The sequence below is a fragment of the Dendropsophus ebraccatus genome, chromosome 4 (assembly GCF_027789765.1).
Source record: "Dendropsophus ebraccatus isolate aDenEbr1 chromosome 4, aDenEbr1.pat, whole genome shotgun sequence".
Classification (NCBI taxonomy): Eukaryota; Metazoa; Chordata; class Amphibia; order Anura; family Hylidae; genus Dendropsophus; species Dendropsophus ebraccatus.
Window position 1 is genome coordinate 149,271,466 of NC_091457.1, and position 20,783 is coordinate 149,292,248.

At 41.3% G+C, this 20,783-nt stretch overlaps 1 protein-coding gene across 1 annotated transcript in view; it reads right to left on the reverse strand.

The window, feature by feature from the left end:
* The window catches only part of HMCN1 (hemicentin 1), a 195,371-nt gene that overhangs the window by 54,512 nt on the left and 120,076 nt on the right, over positions 1 to 20,783 (reverse strand). Inside the window, exons 50-69 of the mRNA XM_069967438.1 lie at positions 17,967 to 18,140; positions 17,225 to 17,338; positions 16,984 to 17,129; positions 16,198 to 16,342; positions 15,277 to 15,480; positions 14,087 to 14,200; positions 13,448 to 13,635; positions 12,711 to 12,807; positions 12,255 to 12,416; positions 11,811 to 11,924; positions 11,511 to 11,713; positions 10,493 to 10,574; positions 10,270 to 10,401; positions 9,669 to 9,818; positions 9,346 to 9,505; positions 7,630 to 7,754; positions 7,310 to 7,493; positions 6,231 to 6,328; positions 5,505 to 5,768; positions 773 to 969 (exon numbers count right to left, since the gene is read on the reverse strand). Coding sequence (XP_069823539.1) covers positions 773 to 969; positions 5,505 to 5,768; positions 6,231 to 6,328; positions 7,310 to 7,493; positions 7,630 to 7,754; positions 9,346 to 9,505; positions 9,669 to 9,818; positions 10,270 to 10,401; positions 10,493 to 10,574; positions 11,511 to 11,713; positions 11,811 to 11,924; positions 12,255 to 12,416; positions 12,711 to 12,807; positions 13,448 to 13,635; positions 14,087 to 14,200; positions 15,277 to 15,480; positions 16,198 to 16,342; positions 16,984 to 17,129; positions 17,225 to 17,338; positions 17,967 to 18,140 — 3,053 coding nt within the window. The remainder of the gene's footprint in view (positions 1 to 772; positions 970 to 5,504; positions 5,769 to 6,230; positions 6,329 to 7,309; positions 7,494 to 7,629; positions 7,755 to 9,345; positions 9,506 to 9,668; positions 9,819 to 10,269; positions 10,402 to 10,492; positions 10,575 to 11,510; positions 11,714 to 11,810; positions 11,925 to 12,254; positions 12,417 to 12,710; positions 12,808 to 13,447; positions 13,636 to 14,086; positions 14,201 to 15,276; positions 15,481 to 16,197; positions 16,343 to 16,983; positions 17,130 to 17,224; positions 17,339 to 17,966; positions 18,141 to 20,783) is intronic.

Here is a 20,783-nt window from a genome sequence, read left to right on the forward strand (position 1 = left end):
CATGTTTTTGTAGCGCTGGATAACCCCTTTAAGATACCAATGTCACTTCTCTTCAGACTCTGGTTCTCCAGGGCTTCTGAAGAGCTTAAAATCCCTGTCTTTAAAGGCGGAATCCTGTGAAATTGATTTTCTGTCAAATCAACTGGTGTCAGGAGGTTGCACAGATATGTAATTTACTTCTATTTAAAAATCTCAAGTCTTCCCGTACTTACCAGCTGCTGTATGTCCTGCAGGAAGTGGTGTATTCTTTTAAATCTCACACAGTGCTCTCTACTGCCACCTCTGTCCATGTCAGAAACTGTCCAGAGCAGGAGAGGTTTTCTATGTGGATTTGGTACTACTCTGGACAGTTCCTGATATGGACAGAGGTGGCAGCAGAGAACACTGTGTCAGACTGGAAACAATACACTACTTCCTGCAGGACATACAGCAGCTGATAAGTACTGGAAGACTGGAGATTTTTAAATAGAAGTAAAATACAAATCTGTATAACATTCTGAAACGAGTTAATTTAAAAGATTTTTTTAAACGGCCAAAACATGGCCACTTTCTTCCAGAGACAGCACTACTCTTGTCTCCAGTTTGGGTGCAGGTTTTGCAAATCAGTTCCATTGAAGTGAATGGAGTTTAACTGCAAACCACACCTGAACTGCAGACAAGATGAGGCCACACCCTCTTGGCGTGCAGCCACGCCCATTGCCCTGCCTCCTTGGTGTAAGTGGAGTAAAAAGTTGCACCATTTTTGCCCTGGGGTTTGTTAGCTTTGTCCTACCTGGGCACTTGTTATTCGAAGAATCTGTCCTGCATTCATGAAGTGCACATTGTCAGTCTGTGAAAGGGTTTGTCCATCTTTAAGCCAAGTTATCACCGGGGGTGGGAATCCCATTGTATGGCAATGCAGATCTAGCTGGTGGTTAACAACCACAGACAGCTCATCCGTGCTCTCGGAACCATTGATGTGCGGAGGATCTAATGACAAAAGAAGAAGAAGGATCTATAAAGTCTCCAGAAATACTATTACCAGGATATTATGTACACTATAGATGGCTCCGCTTCTTACTGCTTCTCATTGAAGAGACCCGGCCATGTGTCTTACAGGCAGTGCTCTATGGGAAAAACTGTATGCAAATTAGCTCTCCTCCTGCCATTTAAAGCTGTGTTGATCCCCTTACTCTACTCTTATGGGCTAGATAGAGAGGAGTCTTAGGGCCCTTTTACACGGAAAGATTATCTGACAGATTATCTGCCAAAGATTTGAAGCCAAAGCCAGGAATGGGCTATAAACAGAGAGCAGGTAATAAAGGAAAGCCTGAGATTTCTCCTCTTTTCAAATCCATTCCTGGTTTTGGCTTCAAATCTTTGGCAGATTATCTGTCAGATAATCTTTCCGTGTAAAAGGGCCCTTAGTTCTAGAGTATTAAAGAGTAGGACATGGATTTACAGGGAAGGTATCTCCTGTAGGTTACATTAGAGAGGCAGAGAGATAATTTGCATAGTATACAAAATATCTACAAGCATCAAAACACAAAGCAAGTCGACTCTTGAGAGGATCCCAAATGCAAAGTAAAGATTGTAGAACTTATTGAGTTTAGCTCTAAAGTGCAGGAGGGTACAGGAGTATAACAGTTAAAGGGGTACCCAGTGAAATTCTTAAATTCTTTTCTTTCAAATCAAGTGCCAGAGATTGGTATTTAACTTCTATTAAGAAATCTAAATTCTTCCAGTACTTATCAGCTGCTGTATGCCCTGCAGGAAGTGGTGTATTCTTTCCAGTCTGACACAGTGCTCTCTGCTGCCACCTCTGTCCATGTCAGGTACTGTCCAGAGCAGTAGCAAATCCCCATAGAAAACCTAACAATAGAGAGAAACACAGACCTAGTCGGCACTACCTTAATCACCAGGGTATATAGCTGCTGCTGCAAGTGGACTTGTATGGAAGCTGGAATATTCAGACAGCACGGAGTGGTGGTGCTCAATCGGGTCAGTAATTAGAGTATGTACGGTAAAAGTCCAGAACCAAAAGAGAAACAGAAGACCGTAGCACTCACGACAGCTCGTCTTTATGCTTTATTGTAGTCAAAAGCATAGGGATTCAATCCCGGGATACATACAGGTGAGAGAGGACGAACACGGGGTACATATCAATGACGGACCGTTTCGTGCGCAGGCACACTTTGTCACAGCTAGTGCACGTCATGACGTCTGCTGACCATTAAAAGGATACAAGTGGATACAAACACAGGTGTAGCATAATTAAAATGGTGACACAAAACATAGTTAAAAACATTAAAGAAAGGCATGGAATTCATTCCTGTCGTCCTCGCTGCCCCTTTCCCTGTCCGCACAGATGTACAGGGTTCTCTAAATCTCACCTGCAGTTGTCTAATTGTCTTTCCGATATAGAAACGTTGACAGCTGCAAAAGATCATGTAAACTACATGTGTGGACTTACAAGTGATCAATTGCCTTATGTTCCAGTTCACACCACCCATATTAACTGCAGTAAGGGCTGCGTTATATTTGCAGTGTACACAATGGTAACATTTTTTGTTCCCTATCGGGACATTCTGTGTCCAGTTGCTCTAACTGGCGGCTGTAGGTTTATTGATTTGGAGTTGTTCGTCTAGAGTGGTATTTTTTCTGCAGGTTATGAGTGGTTTTTTTAGATGCGACTTTTTTCAAAACAGAGTTCCCCTCCAACACATACCAGTACTTTAAGATCAATTTTTTTCAGGACACTGTTTAAGGAGAGTTATCAAAGGAAAAACAGAATCTTTTAACATCCTCTCCTCACTGACTTGTGGAATGTTTTTTCCTACCACCGGTAAGTGAGTCTCTAGAAACTTTATTGGCTTTCTTTTCAGCTTTCTTAACCTCTTAAGGACGGAGCCAATTTTCGTATTTGCGTTTTCGTTTTTTCCTCCTTGTGTTTAAAAGGCCATAGCACTTGCATTTTTCCACCTAGAGACACACATGAGCCCTTATTTTTTGCGTCACTAATTGTACTTTGCAATGACAGGAGGAATTTTTGCATAAAGTACACTGCGAAACCAAAAAAAAAATTCAATGTGTGGTGAAATTGAACAAAAAAAATGCATTTTTTTATTTAGGGGTTTTTTGTTATTACGCCATTTGCCCTGGGGTAAAACTGACTTGTTATGCATGTTCCTCAAGTCGTTATGATTACAACGATATATAACATGTATAACTTTTCTTTTATCTGATAGCCTGTAAAAAATTCAAACCATTGTTAACAAATATATGTTCCTTAAAATCGCTCCATTCCCAGGCTTATAGCGCTTTTATCCTTTGGTCTATGGGGCTGTGTCAGGTGTCCTTTTTTGCGCCATGATTTTTACTTTCTATTGGTACCTTGATTGCGCATATACGACTTTTTGATCGCTTTTTATTACATTTTTTCTGGATTTGATGCAACCACAAAATGCGCAATTTTGCATTTTGGGATTTTTTTTTTACACTTATACTAGAAGCCCCCCTGGGGTTAGGGTTATTCCCCCTGGTGTTAGGGTTATTCCCCCTGGGGTTAGGGTTATTTCCCCTGGGGTTAGGGTTATTTCCCCTGGGGTTAGGGTTATTTCCCCTGGGGGACTTCTAGTATAAGTATACTGATCTCTCATTGAGATCTTTGCTGTATACTTATACAGCAAAGATCAATGAGATCGGCACTCGTTTGGTTTCGGCTGCTGCAGCCGAAAGCATGCGAGTGCAAAGCCGGGATCAGCGCCATTTTGGCAAAGACCCCGGCCGGAGCAGGATGTGTGGATCGCTCCTCCGGGACAACGTCCACTAGACACCAGGGAACGTCTGCATACAGTGATCGGATGCAGCTGCCATCTTTGACAGCTGCCTCCGATTACTTAATTAGCGGGCACGGTCCGAACTCCAAATCAATAAACCTACAGTTTAGAGTAGAGCTACAGTTAGAGCAACTGGTCACAGAATGTCCCGATAGGGAACAAAAAATGTTACCATTGTGTACACTGCAAATATAACGCAGCCCTTAGTGCAGTGAATATGGGTGGTGTGAACTGGAACATAAGGCAATTGATCACTTGTAAGTCCACACATGTAGTTTACATGATCTTTTGCAGTTGTCAACGTTTCTATATCGGAAATTAGACAACTGCAGGTGAGATTTAGAGAACACTGTACATCTGTGCGGACAGGGAAAGGGGCAGCGAGGTTCATAGATCATATGAGGTCTGCCCATAATAGTGATGTCAGCAGTCTGAAATTCATCGATCTTGAAAGGGTGTTTCCAGCGGGTCCTGGCTTTGATTTGCATAAATTTTTGCTGAAAAAAGAAGCGTTTCTTATATCTTTATTCAATGCCATGGGCATGTATATTCAGGTATCATTGCCTAATGGGATTATGTCGCCACCAGTGTTCAAGTATGGTACTTCTCATTTATATTTCTCAGAATATGCCGAATGGTGTGATGATGCAATGGCTGGATGTCACGTGACTGTGCCCTGCTTTCATGGTAACACCAATGGTCATCGAGCTTTTGGCTGGGGTTACCATGTGACTTCCTGTGCTGCCTGAGTCTATTCCCTGCCACAGAGGGGGTAGGTTGTGAGTCGAGTATTGTCCTCCACCATCAGGAGACAAGTTGTGCTTTTGTCCTCTCTCTCCCTGCTAAGAGAGAGGCCTGCGTGTGCTCTGCTGCTCCAGTCCACTGGCTGTGTTCCTGTCTCAAGTCTCAAGATTCTCATCTGGGTGTCGATTCTTCAGTCATCCTTCAGTTCCTCTCATCATCATCTTCTCTAATCATCAACAGCAAGTATTTATTTCAAGTCTCATTCCACCCAGCATCTCAACTTCAGTTTCACTACTACTCCCATCATTCAGCACGCTACTCTCACAGCCTATTGCAGCATCACCCATTACTCTGCTTTATTCAAGATTGCCTTATTCCCGGTTGCATCTGGAGAGACTGTTGCTACTAGTTACCACCATTACAATAAATATACAACTACCGTTGTTTCTGAACCTTGGCATTGGTGTGATAATTGGTGCCCTGACTAAGGACAACGAAGAATCGCATGCCCAGTATTCCCACATGGTCAGGAGCCCGGTTTCCAGCTGTATCACCCTCGTGCCTACACCGTGACAACCCTATACCCTACAGCTGCCCCGGTTCCTGCCTGTTAGCACCATCTACACTGCGGAGTGGCCCCTAGGGGCCAGGGCATCGCATATCTATCCCAGGATTGAATCCCTATGCTTTTAACTACAATAAAGAATGAAGACAAGCTGTCGGTGAGTGCTACGGTCTTCTGTTTCTCTTTTGGTTCTGGACCCATAGAACACCTGCTCTCCAGACTAGAAAGAATAAACCACTTCCTGCAGGACATACAGCAGCTGATAAGTACCAGAAGTAATACAAGTAAATTACAGATCTCTGGCTCTTTCTGGCACCAGTTGATTTAAAATACTTTAGTAAAAAAGAACAAGACTTAGATGTAGACATAACACATACCCAGCACATTGAGGATGAAGTGTTTGCTGACGCTCCCTGCTTCATTGGAGGCCACACAGGAATATCTTCCAATATCGGTCATTTCAGTATTGGGAATCTGCAGGATCATTCCTTTGCTCTCACCATCATCTATGGCCTTTCCATCCTTCAGCCATGTTATATGTGGCACAGGCTGCCCACTGACTAGGCAGGACATTGTGGTGGGGCTACCTCTTATGGTGGTCAGCTGCTCCGTCTTATCTGCATCGTCCATGCTCGGGGAGACTGTAAGATGTGAAAGATGTATAGAGACTTTGGGGGAGACTCTTTGGAAAATGAAAGGTGGAATCTGATTGGTTGCTAAGGGCAACTGAGATAGTTTCACTTTACACCATGTCTGATAAATCTCCCCCAATATATATATATATATATATATATATATATATATATACACAAAATATTTTATTTATATATATATATATATATATATATATATATATATATCTCACTAGGAGATGGTGTCACTTTATAATAGTTGGGATGCCAAGCTGTTGGATCAACCACAGCACAAAAAACTATACTGTCAACATAATATCCTCCAACAGCAATATGTTTCCACATCATCGGGTGAAGCTAATAGGTGCTTCTTCAGGTCTTCCCCATCTTCACTACCTTGTCTCCCCGGCTTCCCAGCAGCTGGTACTGATATCAGTGACCCCGGTACTCCCACCCCTGGGGATAACTCACCATACACTTGTAGATTATAATGTTTTTTGTCCACTCCGGCCCGGTTCGATGATACACAAGTGTAGGCTCCTTCATCTGACTTCTGAACTCTGGAAATCCTACAAAGGAGGAAAAATCAGGATGCATTAGTTATAATGGAAATGCCTGACCACACATAACGAAAAGCATTGATTATGACAAATCCAATATATCATTGTGTCTAACTGATAGGAAGAGGATAAAACATAGATAATAAAGTACAGACAGTTACTATTTGAACAGAGATAAAAAAATTTAAAAAAAGTACAGATTGCTCTTTATCATTAGAGGTGTCCTTATATACTTCAGCCACTAGAGGTCACCAGAGTACAGTTATTGCCTCACTATGGCTGTGGACCTACCAATTATATTTATAAAGCATTGTCTTTATGTCTAATGTTGTAGTTCTATACTTCTATATTCTATCTTGCTTTAGCTCTATTCACACTGCCTTCATAAAAGCAGAAGAAACAACATGATGCTGATTCCATTGCAATGCAGTTTTCCAGTTCTGGGATGTCTATCAGCTATCTCCTCCTATACACTTTTCTTTCTAAAACCCAACAAAACTGATACCATCTAACAGAGTCTGATATAGTGCACCAACAAAACTGTGGCCTTATATCAGTATTACACATGCTGCTCATTATTTATAGGCACATTCAGGATATGGACACCTTTAAATGCATTTTTTCATTATTGGTTTGTACTTACGGCATAAAATATATATTTCCCCTAGGTCTTCATTAAAAATGATGATTTATGAGCATAAAAAACCCTTAACCCAGTCATATATCAGCATTGAAAATTGTTCAGGACACGAAACATTAGGGCTGGAGCCTAAGTAATCCGGACTCAGCTCTGATTGAAATAAAACAATGTACAATGTATGTGCACACATGCAGGCAGCAGAAGAGAAAGTAAGCTAAATTATTAATAGAGACCTATGGTGGAAGTGTTTTTTGCACCTTTATAAATACACTGTGCATATGGCATCTAAAAAGTTACATAAATTAGATAAAAAGTGAACCTTTAGATACTGGAAATTCCTTCTGATTTACCTCAACACTTGTCCTGAAGAAAGGAGTCGGACTTGGGAAGATACAGGGAGCGGGAGACCGTTCTTTAGCCAGTTGATCTGGGGTGTGGGGACTCCCGTAACAAGGCATTCAATGTTAATGGAAGTTCCCAAAACTGCAGTCAGCCCCACCGGAGCCCCCTGGTTATCCATGATCCTGGGAGGGACTAAATAAAGTGAAGGACAATAAGTAACGGTAGGAAGTCCTGGCCTTTATCATGTATGTTTATTGTCTGTAGTTGATACAATATCACTAAGGTAATTAAGTATAATGGTTACTAGAGTATTAGGGGAGATGCATACCGTGTACATTCACAGTGAATATCCGGTCATCTTCTCCCACAGTGTTGGTTGCTACACACGTGTATTTTCCCATATCAGTTGTCTGGGCATTTATAATGGATAACACTTCTCCATTTAAGGTTTTACTTTGTAATGTAAAAAAAGGAAAGCAAATCCAAGTGAATACAGATTGGCTAAAGTTATGTGTACAGGTAAAAACGTGGGAACAGGATGGTGTCTGTAACGTCATCATAATATACAGTGTTTATAGGGAATCAAGGAGACACTTGGGGCTTAGATTTCCTCTGAGGGATAGGAAGGGGAGTGAGGAGATGTTACAGCCTGCAGCAGATCAGGAGCTTGGGAACGCCTCTTTGACACTTTGCACTGGTGAATAACACAGCATTTGTCAATGTTCTGGAAGTACAGACAGACATATGAAAGGTACCACGTGTCTGTTAGTCTAAACAGCATCTAACAGTGTCTGACTTCCGCTTTTCTTGCTGACTTGGTTCTGTGTTTGCTATCTCCGGTTTTGACCTATATCTGCCTGACCATTCCTTATTGCGTAGGTTTGCCTTGTTTTGTCTCTGTGTGCACGGTTACATAGGGAGGGACTGTCAACCACCTAGGAAACCTAGGGTCAGGTTGGTTGATGTGGATCAGGGGCGTCAAACTCAAATAAACAGTGGGCCAAAATTAAGAAATTGGACAAAGTCGCAGGCCAACATTGATATCTGTTGAGGCATGTGTGCGGTGTTCCTGGCACTGTCAAGGCGATGTGCGTCCCCCGCCGCTCTGCACTATGATAAATTATATCATAAATTGCTATGATATTACAAGTATAGTATAGGAAGGTAGAGGACAGGTAGAGGTTGAAGGAAAGTTTAGGGAGGTAATCGTCCACGTCATTGCTGCATGTACTGCCCATGACATGCATACCGCCATCCTATGGAAATGCCTTGGCTGCTGCCTAGTATGCTGGCTTCTCTATAGTAGGAAATATCTGGCATCATCGGCAGTATGTACGGCAGTGACATGGATACCACTGGTGGATTAACTACCACGTGCCCCAGGCTATTCACAGAACCTGCCCCATATGCCACTTTTATAGCACCTTCTACGACCTATATACAAGCTCCCCATCCATACTGGCCGAAATGGTAATGTCCCCTTCTGTAGCCCACGCAGTATTAGTTCCCCTAATACTGTCCCATAAAGCAGTTGCCCCAACAGAGTAGTTACCCCATTATTGCCCCCCACACAGTAGGTAATCCCCCAATACTTCCCAATATTGTAGTTAATTCCCCCAATAGTGCTCCACAAATATTTAATTCCTCCTATAGTGCCTCAAAAATAGTTAATTCCTCCAGAAGTGCCACAGTTACACGTTCCACCTAAGCCCTCCCCCACCTCCTGCCAGGGACTGCGCTGAACTTGCCTATCTTGGCTCAAGCACCACAGCTTCCCAATTTAAGAAAATTTATTGACTTCCTTGGTGGGCCAAAAATCCTGACTCCACAGGCCAGAATTAGACATGCCTGATGTAGGTATACTTGAATGGCGGATATCCATCTCCTGTGTGTGTATGAGCCACATGCTGCTCCTGTTATTCACACTATTTCCTTATGTTCTTTCCATTCCTTCACGTAGATGTAAGACACATGTTCCCGTAGCTGCCTTTGGCTATAAACACGTCCATCACACCAGACCTATAAGAGGTGAAGAACTTCTTACGTGATTCCCAGACGATGGTCGCTGTTTATACGTTTGCCGTCCTTTAGCCAATAGATGAGGGGTTGCGGGATTCCTCCGGCCTCACACACCAGCTGGATGTCTTCTGCCGCTAACGCATTGATCTCATTCGCCATTCCAGAGTCGGCAATGGTCGGGGGAACTATAAATATTTACATGGTTCTTATATACTTTACAGCTATCATTATTTGATCATCTAGAACAGCGAAGCTTTGGCTGTCCAGGCATGATGGGAATTGTAGTTTTGCCACAGCTGGAGGGCCGAAGGTTCCCTATGCCTGATGTACAACCATAGAAACACTCACCTTGGATAGTCAAGACGTAGTCTTTCTGGGCTCGGCCTTCCATGTTGGTTGCGATACAAGTGTAATTCCCATTGTTGGAGAGCTGAGCTCTGTCTATCTTCATTTTACTTCCGCCAGCAAGAAAGTGAATGTCCAAATAATCGGAAGGATCTAGAGAAGAAGGCAAAGATGAAGAATGAATTGGTATTAGGGATGGTCCGAAACTGCCGAGGTTCGGGTTTGTATGAACCCGAACGCTCAGCATCAGATTCCCGCTGTCTGCCTGCTCCGTGGAGCGGCTGGATACAGCGGAAGGACCGCCTGGAAAACTGGGATACAGCATATGGCTATGGATCCCGCTGTATCCACCCTCTCCACGGAGTGGGCAGACAGCGGGAATCATTACCGAGAGTTCGGGTTCGTAGGAACCCAAACCAAACTCGGTTCGGACCATCCCTAATTGGTATACCTTACAGTGTGCCTGTCATTTTAAAAGAAAAAAACTTTTGACTTGTAGAAACTTCTCAAAAGTTTTGAGAAGATTACACATTCATAGTTGTTTATGGTGTGATTGTTCACTGGTGAAGGCATGACCTTCATGGTGGTTGTGGCACATACTTACTTATCTGACCCCCATCCTTAAGCCAGATTAATGTTGGGGTTGGAACCCCATAAGCGTCACATGAAAACAGGACCGGGTTTTTAATGGTCCCCGTGTGATATTCCACTGGTGGTCCTTGTATCCTGGGAGGCACTGTGAAAAAATGGTTAACATACATATTATATTCCATCCCAGGCTTTGTGACCAGGCGATAATCAAGTATCGTCACCATCACGGACATTACCATGAACAGTCAGGAGAAATTTCTTCCTGTCTTGACCGACAACATTTGTTGCGATGCATTCATATTCTCCTGTATCCGATACCTGGAAGATGCATTAAAGATGATGACTTGGTAGCCAAGCTGTTGAATGGCTAAGTTAAAATTCTCTGTTTGAACTTGGAGCTACTTTAGGTTGTGTTCACATTACTAATTTAAGTCTAAACATGTCATGAAAATTCCATAAACGTCAATGGATTCTATATAAGTCAATGGATTCTATATATTCCAATAGATTCTATATAAGGCGATGGATTCAATAATTGGCAATGGATTCCATATAAGTCGGTGGATTCTATGTAGGTAAATGGATTCAATAATTGTCAATGGATTCCATATAAGTCATATGGAATTCTTTGACCTACAAAGAATCGATTGACAATTATTGAATCCATTAACCTACATAGAATCCACCGACTTATATGGAATCCATTGACAATTATTGAATCCGTTGACTTATATAGAATCTATTGAGTTTTATTGAATTCATTGACTTATATGGAATTCTTTGACCTATATAGAATCCATTAAGTCAATGAATTCAATAAAACTCAATAGATTCTATATAAGTCAATGGATTCAATATAAGTCGGTGGATTCTATGTAGGTCAATGGATTCAATAATTGTCAATGGATTCCATATAAGTCAATGGATTCAATATAAGTCGGTGGATTCTATGTAGGTCAATGAATTTCATATATGCTAGGTCAATTGATTTTATATGTCAGTGGATTCCATATAAGTCAGTGGATTCCATATAAGTCAATGAATTCCATATAAGTCAACAACTCTATGTAGGTCAATGGATTCTATATAAGTCAATGGATTCTATATATGTCAATAGAGTGCATTCCGTGCTACTGGTTTCCATTATGTAATGGGTCAGCACTACAGCCCCAGCTTCCATTATAGCAGAAAGTATGATGGTAATGGGAACAGAGCCTAATAGAACACTAATGATGAATGTTGGCATTGACTCACCTGAGCACTGTCAATGTTCAGTACTTGCCCTTCCTGCAGGATCCTAACATTAACCGATTCAGCGACCATTTGGCCGTTCTTATACCAGCTTATAATAGGTGTTGGGATTCCACTGGATTTACACACCAAGGATGTAGATGTAGAAATGGCTATATTATACTGAGGACTGGAGTCACTGCTGCCGCTGATAATGGTGGGAGGCACTGTAATAATAACCAACATGGAGGAGAATCTTACTGAACAATCAACATTTCCTACAATGTATTTTCCACAAGAGTCAACTAAATTGTAAGGACTGACCATACACATTAAGAGAGAAGGTTTTCTTGGCTTCTCCGGCTTGGTTATTGGCCACGCATATATATTCTCCTGCATCAGCCAGCTTGGTTTGATGAATCTGCAATATCCTGCCCCCTACAGAAAAAATATATCATTACAGAGAAGCCATGCCTTATACACATCGATTGGAATGGATCCCGACATAAATCTCAAAAATGAGATAATAAAAAAGTAAAAAATAATATGCTGTTGGGGGGTGAAGGGGGGGGAGTTTTTTTTTTATTATAGTCTCCCCAAACCCATGTAGCTCTTGGGCCACAATGTCCCTTTAATCCAATGGGGAAACTGTACAGGGTAGTCTCAGCACATGACAATGACATGATTACATCAAGGGTCCAATAAAAACAGAAGAAAACATAACTATTAATGCCCCATTGACATTTGCATGTAATAAACTCCTCCTACCTGGCACTATAAAGAGATGCTTGCTGGGTCTAAGGATGACTCCTTCCTTCATCCAGTTTATTAAGGGTAATGGATATCCAGTTACTTCACACGTCAAAGAAATAAAATTCTCTTCTACAATTGTAACATTTTCATAGGTGCCACCTATGATCCTTGGGGGAACTGCAATGGGAACAAACCAGTAACAAAATCCAAGTGAATAAGTGTATTATGTTACCTTTACCTAACTAGTCGAATACTGTTTTATGCATGCATTATAATTTTACTGGGCTTTGACAATGACATTTTTTTCCATGAACAGTGCCACACTTGAGCAATGGTTGTAACTGGTACTGCAGCTTAACCCAGATCTAGTCTAGCACAATCCATTTCCTTTAACTACTTTATACAGTAAATACAAATTTTGCTAATATTGAACTTTGATAATTTTAACATAGAATACAGATTTTTTTTTACCGTTAACATTCAAGTTAAACATTTTCTCAGCACTCCCTGCCCCATTCTCAACAATGCAGACGTATCGACCAGTATCCATCAGCTGTGCGTTTCTTATCTAAAATAACACAGAGGAAGGAGAATGTATCAGTTGAAGTGGGATTGTCTGATTCTACACAGAGCTGTTGTATGGACTGGACTTTCAACATAATTAAAGGGGTATTTCCCATTAAAATTAAAATATTACCTATCCAGAATATAGGGACTGTGAATGAAAACATTCTAGTTCCATCTAGACTCTAAGAAAATCTATAACACTTACAATATGCAGAGATTAGACACAAAGACAGGTACATTTGCTTGCATTCACTGACAGCAAGCAGAGAGAGAACTATCAATTTTCATATTACAGGTCTCTGTAGGCTCAGGGACACATGTAAGTCTATGGAAGCAGCACAGGTGCATGGAGATGATGCAGATAATGTCTCCTGGGGGTCAATAGATAGCTAACCCGGCCCCAAGAGAGAAGATCACATGTCCTGTGACTACAAATAGAGGGGGGAAAAGGGAGCTGAGCATGGTTAGAGTGGACCCAGAGTAGAGGATTTTAGACATCCAGAGCGGATAATAATGAGAAAAAAAGCAGGGAAAGGGTGCAAGATGGCCAATTACTGCACATCCCTTCCAGGGCTCTGTACACATCTTCTGTATTTGGTTCCATATTCTATAGAAGACAGAAGACCAGAAATGTTTCATACCTGTAGGTGTCTTCCAGCAGATAAGATCTGATAACGGTTTCCTTCCTCGATTACTTGTCCGTCTTTCTGCCAGGAGATTGTTGGAGCCGGATGACCTCTCACAGTACAGTTTAGTAACATGGTCTGGTTTTCTAAAGATGTAATTTCTTCCAACAAGTTTTCAGTGATCCCTTCGAAAGTCGGAGGCACTAAACAGAAATGATAATGTTATGGGCTCTATACAGTAATCTCATAGATGGCTGTATAGATAATAGATAATAAGAAAGAAAATACTAAAGGGCAGACTAGATGGACCCAGTGGTCTTTTTCTGCCGACAATCTTCTATGTTTTTATGTTTCATAGAAAAGCACAAAGAAAAGGGTCTAAGTAAATTTAGTTTTATCTCTGGTAATACTGGAACCAACAAAAACAAATCCCTATCTGGTCAGTTCAGTCTTTGTGGGTTTGTTAGACAAATATGCCCCATCTAGTGGTCATTATGTAAATTGCAGCCTGTGTTGTGTTATTGAATTTCTATCAAGACAATACAGAATACCTAAATTCATGTAGGGGAAAGGTAGGGGTGGGCACTCTGTCGTTCATCCATCTTAACAACACTAGCTCCATTTATACATATTCTTAGCATCCAAAATACTTACAGAGTACCCGAATACTGTAATGTAGGGAGTCTTCTCCGGCCTCATTAACAGCAACACAAGTGTATAACCCAGCATCCTCCAGATGTGCCCTTGCAATCTGTAAACTGTGCCCCCCTAAAAAAATACCAAGGCATATATAACTTCAATTTGGTTATTTACACATGAATATCATATATAATCAAAACCCATTGATGACTACCTATATAGCTGTCTATGTAATTCATGGCGGGGTTCTCCAGGGCAAGAGATGTTGTTGGCAAAAGCTTCCTGCTTTGGCTAGTAATGTCGTTTTTCATTGTTGTGGAGTGAAGAATGGTTGTATGTATGCAGTGAGTGGTGTAAATTAACATTTTGTAAGCAGATTTGTCTTCCTCCAGCAGATTAACCCTTTGTAAGCATTTGTGTCCTCTTCCAGCAGATTAACTCTTTATAATAATGCTCTAATTTGTATAGCGCAGCACTTCACCTATCTGTATGTATTGAGTGTGGGAGGAAATCGGAGTACCTGGAGGAAACCCACCCAAACACGGAAAAACAGAAAGAACATACTGTACAAACTCTTTGCAGATGTTGCCCTTGGTGGGATTTGAGCCCAGGACTCCAGCGCTGCAAGGCTACAGTGATAAGCAGCTGTTTCCTCCTCTAGCATATTAACCCTTTATAAGCAGCTGTGTCCTCTTCCAGCAGATTAACACTTTTTAAGCAGCTGTGTCCTCCTCCAGCAGAAATAAGCCATTACAACAAGCTATGTCCTTATCTTGTAGATTTGTCCTGAATCTGACGAAGGGGCGCCATAGCCCTGAAACGCTTTATTGTTGGACTGAATAAATTGTGTTTTATGTGAACATCGGTTTCTACTACGTTGTTTGGTGGTGAGCGCAATCTCCAGGTCATTTTTTTGTAATTTTTTTGGCACCATTTGGTTTTATCTTGTAGATTGACACATCATACTAAATATTTTAGACATTGAATGAAGCCACTGCAGCCAACGCTCCATTTATTCTCTTAAGGACCACCAAATGCCTCTGAGCACTGAAGTTCCGCAATCAGCTTATTATGCGCTATTCTATGAATAGGGGATAACAAGCCCAACCCCTTTAAGACTCACTTAGTTTAGTAAATTCAGTCCAGTGAAGACACATAACCAGATTCTACATCCTCAGTGACGTTAACAATTTACAATACTGTACCTGGTAATATGAAGACCTTATCATTTGAGGTCAGAAGGTTGCCATCTTTATACCACGTGATGCTGGGCGGAGGCACCGCGTTTGTTTCACAATACAAGGACAGCGGGTTGTTGACAATCACATCTTTGTTATCTCCATTTCTTGATACAACATTGCTGTCAGTATTCAGCAGAAGTCCGGCTAACTTCGAAAATGTTGGTGGAACTAAGAAATAAAGAAAAAAGTTAGAGTCCATGATTTTCTTTTACTTTCTTATAAGCCCTCTAAAATTTCATCCAAGATCTGTAAAGGGAAGAACATTGGTAAAAATGGAAAGCATTAACAAGAGAGATCAAAAGTCTAATCGCAGTTCACATACACAACACCTCTCCATTCTTTTTTTGCCTGGCTGCTGTGGCAAATGGTTGTCTCAGAAGGGAGGTCAGGGGACTCTCATTTCTAAAGGTGGGACCTGCATCTATCGGACAATTATGCATATCCTGGGCTTGCCACATACACTGGGACACTAAAAGGGGTTGTTCAGGCTCAGAAAAACATGTCCGCTTTCATTTAGCAACAGTTCCGTTGAAGTGAATGGAGCTATATTGTAATACCACACACAACCTGAGGACAGGGGTGGCACTGTTTTTGCAAGAAGGTAGCCATGTTTTAGCAGGCCCTGTGCAGTTAGTTTAGCTCGGCCTGTGAAGAGCTATCTGTGTAGATTATACACTCTCTGTCTTTGGGAGTATTATATATATATATATATATATATATATATATATATTCTGCCTAACCACATGTAGACAATTTTACAGCCTACAATGAAAGAACAAGAGGCAACAGGGAACAACTTAAATTCCTTATCATGTAAAAAGGGTTCTGGAATAAAGAGTGAAGACTCCAACCGGAATTGTTCACATATTGCCGTGCAGGTCTAACCTTGTACAATGACATCAAAGTCCTTTTCATCTTCCCCCGCAATATTAGATGCCACACAGGTATAACGGCCGGTATCTGACAGCTCTGCTTCATCTACGTGGAGTTGATATCCATCAATTTGCACAGGACTGTCAGGATCAAGAGGCTGGTGTGATATAGAACGTATGAAGGTTTATAGTAGAGATATAACATGATTATATCCAGACATTTAGAGGAAATACATACAGTGTGAAAAGGTCTCTCCGAATGTACTAAGCTGCCAAGAAACCATCCTGCTATGAGTTATGGGTTTCTCATCTAATAATGTAACATAATATATATATATATATATATATATATATATATATATATATATATATATATATCACAATAGCTGTCTGCACTGCTCGGCATCACTAACACCATACAGATTATTATCTCTTTAGTCTCCTTCCCTCATTTCTGAGCTGCTGCTTTCTGCTGAAGACACAAAAAAAAACTGTGAGAGAATACCTCACACACAAATTTTTGTGTCTTCAGCAGAAAGCAGCAGCTTAGAACTGAGGGAAGGAGACTGAATAGATAATAACAGGTATGGAAAGAATTGTTAGTCTCACCATGGGCAGCAACATATGAAAAGTTATGTTTAAGTGGAATACCCCTTTAAGGCAAGGATTCGGGTTTATATAACTTTCTGAAACCAGTTGATTTTAAAAGAAAAAGATTTTCACCGGAGTACCACTTTAACAGAAGATTTAGGTGAATACTCCAACAAAAGACAGAAAAAGAGTACTTTGTGGGACAGACCTGCCCATCTTTGTACCATGTGACGGTGGCCATCGGGAACGCCTTTACTTCACACTCCAGAGTAAAATTTGTATTCACTTTGACTTTCACCTGCTTGGAAAACGTTCCGATTCTGGTAAGGTCGTCTTTCCTAATTTGTGGTGGAACTAAAAAGAAGAGCAAGAGATACATAGTCAGCATCGTCAATGGGGAGAGTTGTGAAGTAATATATTGCATTGTACTATATTAGAAGTAACTATACCATAAACATTCAGGTGGTAGTGATGCTCATCCTCTCCTGCCTCATTGGATGCTATGCAGTTGTAGCTCCCAGAGTGGTCTTCTTGAGCCTTCAAAATCTGCAGCGTACGCCCACCTAGATATACCAGCACAAAGGTCAAGGGAAATACACAGTACATTTGCCTAATAGGAAACCATGAGAGGTAACCACATTCTATGATTTTATTTAAAGGAAATTTTTCCCTTTAAAACAACAGGTGTCATAACATTATATAGGTCTGTAATTTACTTCTATTTAAAAATCTCCAGTCTTCCAGTACTTATCCGCTGCTGTATGTCCTGCAGGAAGTGGTGTATTCTTTCCAGTCTGACACAGTGCTCTCTGCTGCCACCTCTGTCCATGTCAGGAACTGTCCAGAGCAGCAGCAAATCCCCATAGAAAACCTCTCCTGCTCTGGACAGTTCCTGTCACGGACAGAGGTGACAGCAGATAGAACTGAACACCAGTTGATTTGAAAGATTTTTTTTTTCCACCAGAGTGCCCCTTTAACCTGGTGCCAGTGTATGACGGAGGCATCCACTATAAGTGTATTGGCAGTATACATCTGATATTAAAATGACAAATACTTATCAGTAAAAATCCCCAACTCTTTAGTGTATACAGCTCCTCGGCACACCTATGTGTTGTCATGGTTACAGGCGTCAACATATGTTCCATGATTTCTTTTATTTATATGATTTTTGTTAAGAAAAGAAAGTCTCACCTGGAAGAATTCTGATATTTTCCTTTGACTGCACTTGAATGCCATCTTTATACCAAGTGATTGTGGCCGGGGGATGGGAATTAACATCACAGGATAGTGATACCGAGCTGTGGAGAATCACAGATAGTTCCTCAGGGGAGTCTTTAGTTTTTGCACTAAAGATTGTTGGGGAAACTGTAAAATAATCGGTGTAAAAAAAATTATTTATTGCCCCACAAAAAATATTCAAAGTCATAAATTCATGAGGCAGTGCTGGGTGTTTTTACTGTGACTACTAAAATGATGATAACTACAATCACACTAACCTGCAAAAGTTCCCCCAACCTCAAAAAAAGAAAAAAAAATTAAAGGTATGGATAATAGCAAGGCTGAAGGAAGATGTGATCTTTTGATATAAATTTGCAAATGGCCCCTTTAAGAACTTGTGACTATTCTATTTGCAGACCCCATAGAGGAAATGGGGTCACTTGTGGCAGGTAAAATAAGAAGAAACTTGTGTCAGGAGATTCTCTGCCTTAAAGGGATTATCCAGCGCTACAAAAACATGGCCACTTTTCCCCCTACTGTTTTCTCCAGGTCAGGTGCAGTTTGCAATTAAGCTCCATTTACTTCAATGGAACTGAGTTTCAAAACCCCACCCAAACTGGAGACAACAGTAGGGGGAAAGTGGCCATGTTTTTGTAGCGCTGGATAACCCCTTTAAGGCTGCGTTCACACTACGTATATTTCAGTCAGTATTGTGGTCCTCATATTGCAACCAAAACCAGGAGTGGATTAAAAACACTGAAAGGCTCTGTCCACACAATGTTGAAATTGAGTGGATGGCCGTCATATCACGGTAAATAACTGCCATTATTTCAATATAACGACCGTTGTTCTAAAATAACAGCAAATATTTGCCATTAAATGGCGGCCATCCACTCAATTTCAACATTGTGTGAACAGATCCTTTCTGTGTTTTTAATCCACTCCTGGTTTTGGTTGCAATACTGACTAAAATATACATATACTGACTGAAATATACTTAGTGTGAACGCAGCCTAAAAGTGGTAATTTGTTATAGTGTAGGATTTTGTAACCAAAACCAGAAGTGGATTGAAAACACAGAAAGGCTAGGTTCACACACTGTTGAAATTGAGTGAATGGCTACTATCTAATGGCAAATAATTACTGTTATTTTAAAACAATGTCCGATAGTTGCCATTAAATGACGGTCATTCATTCAATTTCAACAGTGTGAGAACATAGCCTTTCTGTGTTCTCAATCCCCTCCTGGTTCTGGCTGCAAAATACTGACAAAAAAATGAGCAAAAATACTGTGTGTCAACATAGCCTTAAAGAGTCACTGTCGTTAAGATTTTTTTGCAGAAATCAATAGTCCAGGCGATTTTAAGAAACTTTGTAATTGGGTTTATTAGCCAAATCTGCTATTATCTGCATGTAAAAAGCCTTTTCCCAGGTCCCCCCATCCTCTCCTTTCTGTCATCCACTCCTCAGAATCAGGAAATCTCGACTGTTTTTTCATCAGTCGGATCTGTATGGTCTATGAAGAGGGGAGGGGGGAGGGGGAAGGAGCGAGATTAGCGGGCAGCTGAGAGCCGAGAAAAAAGGATAACACAGGAGGGAGCTATTCACAGTGCTATTCAGAGGTCAGAGAGGTCAGTGGTGACTGTCAGAGGAGAGAGCCCGAGATGTGAATGTAAATTAACTCTTTGTTGTCCTGTTTTGCTGCTTTTACTTTCTCTCTCCATAGGAAAACCATAAAGACAGGGGGGAGAGCTTCAAACTGCTTTTTCATGATAAAAATTCATTTTTCGGCTAATAAACCCAATTACAAAGTTTCTCACAATCGCCTGGACTATTGATTTCTGCAATAAAAATGCTAACGACAGTGACACTTTAAAAATTATACAATAATGAGAAGGAAAAAAAGACCTCTATTTAATTTCCATCAGGGAATTCAAACCAGAGAATGAACTGCTGGCAGGTCTCTAGACAGGTGAGTTACTCGGAGACCACAGCTCCAACACATTAGGGAGAAGAGATTCAATTATACCTGGGTGTTTATTTTAGACATAAACTGCCTACAGAGTACTGATCTGCAATCTGACAGCTGAGCGAGCAGGAGGCCGGGCAGCATTGATTATTCATGAAGAAGAGGGAGGAGGAAGGAGTGGTGAGGTGTGCCACAGTGTGGCACGAACAACTCCTCTTTGACTCTTCATTACAATAGGAGACATAACATTGTACATAATCGGCTGCATGGAAAATTACCAAAAAAGGCACCATGCTCACTGGGGGACTGCCAGCTACAGCACACTGTCAGCACCTCAAATAGGGCCCAGGAGCTGACACATTCCCTTTACAGATGGAGTCTTGGGGGTGGTGCCCCTCTATTGAAGATTTATAGGGATGCTGCCTCTCTCCTGAAGAGTCATGGGGTGGTGCCCCTCTCTCTTGAAGAGTCATAGGGATGTGTCACTATCCTGAAGATTTATACTGACTAGAGATGAGTGAACTTTTAAAAGTTTGGCTTGACAGGGTCTGACAAACTTTGAAGAAAGTTCAGGTTCGTCTGAACCGAACCCTTAAACAAACCATACTAAAACTGCTAAGCGATTGCAGGCACTTAGCTGTTTTCATGTGGTTCAGCATGTTCTCTCATCAATACTTACCTGTCTGCACTCCTCCAGCGCCCACCTCTGATCGCAGCCGTCTCCTCTTTCTGACTGAGACGAGAGTGATGGCCCGCTCAACGAATTAATGGCCACGGCACTGCCCCCTCTCAATGATTGGCTGAGCAGGCTGGAGGCAGTT